This window comes from Scomber japonicus, chromosome 23, assembly GCF_027409825.1.
Source record: "Scomber japonicus isolate fScoJap1 chromosome 23, fScoJap1.pri, whole genome shotgun sequence".
Lineage (NCBI taxonomy): Eukaryota > Metazoa > Chordata > Actinopteri > Scombriformes > Scombridae > Scomber > Scomber japonicus.
In genome coordinates, this window is record NC_070600.1 from 25,308,940 (window position 1) to 25,311,439 (window position 2,500).

General features: G+C 42.4%; 1 protein-coding gene across 1 annotated transcript in view; it reads left to right on the forward strand.

Moving 5' to 3' along the window:
- Positions 1 to 2,500, forward strand: part of ptpro (protein tyrosine phosphatase receptor type O) — a 55,992-nt gene that overhangs the window by 35,064 nt on the left and 18,428 nt on the right. The window contains 1 exon segment of the mRNA XM_053313839.1: positions 1,282 to 1,402. Within this exon segment, the coding sequence (XP_053169814.1) occupies positions 1,282 to 1,402 (121 nt within the window).

The window sequence follows — 2,500 nt, forward strand, 5'->3', positions numbered from 1 at the left end:
TTCCTTCCATCCTCCCTTTCTTCGTCCATTCCTTCCACCCTTTCTTCCTTCAATCTATCCTTTCTTTCCTTCTTTCTTTCGTTCCTCCTGTCTTCTCTTACAACCATCTGTCCTTCCGTCCTTTCTTTCATCTTTCCTTCCTTCCATCCTTCCATCTTTCCTTCCTTCATTCCTTCCTTCGATCCTCCCTTCCTTCCTTCCTTCCTTCCTTCCTTTGATTGAAGATGAGTTTGACCCCCCCTGCTCATTATTACATGTTTGAGTCTATTCTATTTATTTATGAACAAAAACATTTAAATCAGTTTTAATGTTGCAGCAGAAAATGTTTTAATGCTCATTTTTTAATTTTGGATATTTTTATAAGTGGAAATGTGAATCAGCTTCACAGAAATGTAAAAAAAGCTGCATTTTATTTCCATGTTTGTATATTTAGAGTCACGTTAGGAAGAATCCAGCTAGAGGAAACATGTGTGTGGTGTTTTACAGGTCAATGAACAGCACGTAAAAGTTAATTATTATATTTATTTATATCAGGTTTGTTTCAGATCTTTGTAGACTTTAAATAAAACCTCATCGAGTTATAATTCATGTTATAAGCTGATATTTAGCTGATAGTTTTAAATGTTCGTCTGTGATATGATGAGTCATTTTTAGCCTCGTTAGCAGCTCGACTCTCTGGTGTAAACAGGAAGTGAGATGAGAGATAAAATGCTGCCGAGAGATAATTTAGGAGCTTTTTATATGTGATGATGTGTGATCAGAGTTAACCTGAAGATAGATGTCAGGTTCAGGTTCAACCTTAAACACTTCAAATATCAAACAAAGGAAAACAAGACAACAGCGTTAGAGTTTCTACTTGCAAGGAGAACGGACAGAGATCTGCTCAGTTTCAATCTCCAACCCGCTCTGAGCAAACCTTGCCCAACACTTTCTTTTTATTGGTTTCAGGATTTCCCTAATTTACATATTCGTTGCTGCTCTAAAGGGTGGGGGTCACAAGTCGGTCACACACACTTTAAAGATTTCCTGATCGGGGTCCCAAGTTGATCAAAGGTGGTCACAAGTCCTGAAGAACAACTTTAAAACAGCATGCTTGTAGACTATAAAGGTTAATGGTTATAGAAAGGGGTAAATATGAGATAACTTCTATACAATAATTCCAACAATAGACATAGTCATTCCTCTAAACTAAACTCTAAACTCTAATGCTCTTAAATACTCTGTGTGATTTAAACCAGACGTGTGACGAAGGTTTAAACGGTTGTGTTTGTGTCTCTGCAGCTAAAGAGATGAATCCCAGCGTAGCAGCCATCTCGGCTCTAGCCGTCCTCAGCGTTCTGCTCGTCAGTCTGCTCGTCCTCTTCCTGCTCGTCCTGAGGAAGAAACACCTGCAGATGACCAGGTACCAACCCACATCTGATCATGTGACTCAGACTGTGTGATCATGTGACTCAGACTGTGTGATCATGTGACTCAGACTGTGATCATGTGACTCAGACTGTGATCATGTGACTCAGGCTGTGTGATCATGTGACTCAGACTGTGTGATCATGTGACTCAGACTGTGTGATCATGTGACTCAGGCTGTGATCATGTGACTCAGGCTGTGATCATCTGACTCAGGCTGTGATCATGTGACTCAGGCTGTGATCATGTGACTCAGACTGTGATCATGTGACTCAGGCTGTGATCATGTGACTCAGGCTGTGATCATGTGACTCAGGCTGTGATCATGTGACTCAGACTGTGATCATGTGACTCAGGCTGTGATCATGTGACTCAGACTGTGTGATCATGTGACTCAGGCTGTGATCATGTGACTCAGACTGTGTGATCATGTGACTCAGACTGTGTGATCATGTGACTCAGACTGTGATCATGTGACTCAGGCTGTGATCATGTGACTCAGACTGTGATCATGTGACTCAGACTGTGTGATCATGTGACTCAGACTGTGTGATCATGTGACTCAGGCTGTGATCATGTGACTCAGACTGTGATCATGTGACTCAGGCTGTGATCATGTGACTCAGGCTGTAATCATGTGACTCAGGCTGTGTGATCATGTGACTCAGGCTGTGATCATGTGACTCAGACTGTGTGATCATGTGACTCAGGCTGTGATCATGTGACTCAGACTGTGTGATCATGTGACTCAGGCTGTGATCATGTGACTCAGACTGTGTGATCATGTGACTCAGACTGTGATCATGTGACTCAGACTGTGTGATCATGTGACTCAGACTGTGATCATGTGACTCAGGCTGTGTGATCATGTGACTCAGGCTGTGATCATGTGACTCAGACTGTGATCATGTGACTCAGACTGTGTGATCATGTGACTCAGGCTGTGATCATGTGACTCAGACTGTGTGATCATGTGACTCAGGCTGTGATCATGTGACTCAGACTGTGATCATGTGACTCAGACTGTGACTCAGGCTGTGATCATGTGACTCAGACTGTGTGATCATGTGACTCAGACTGTGATCATGTGACT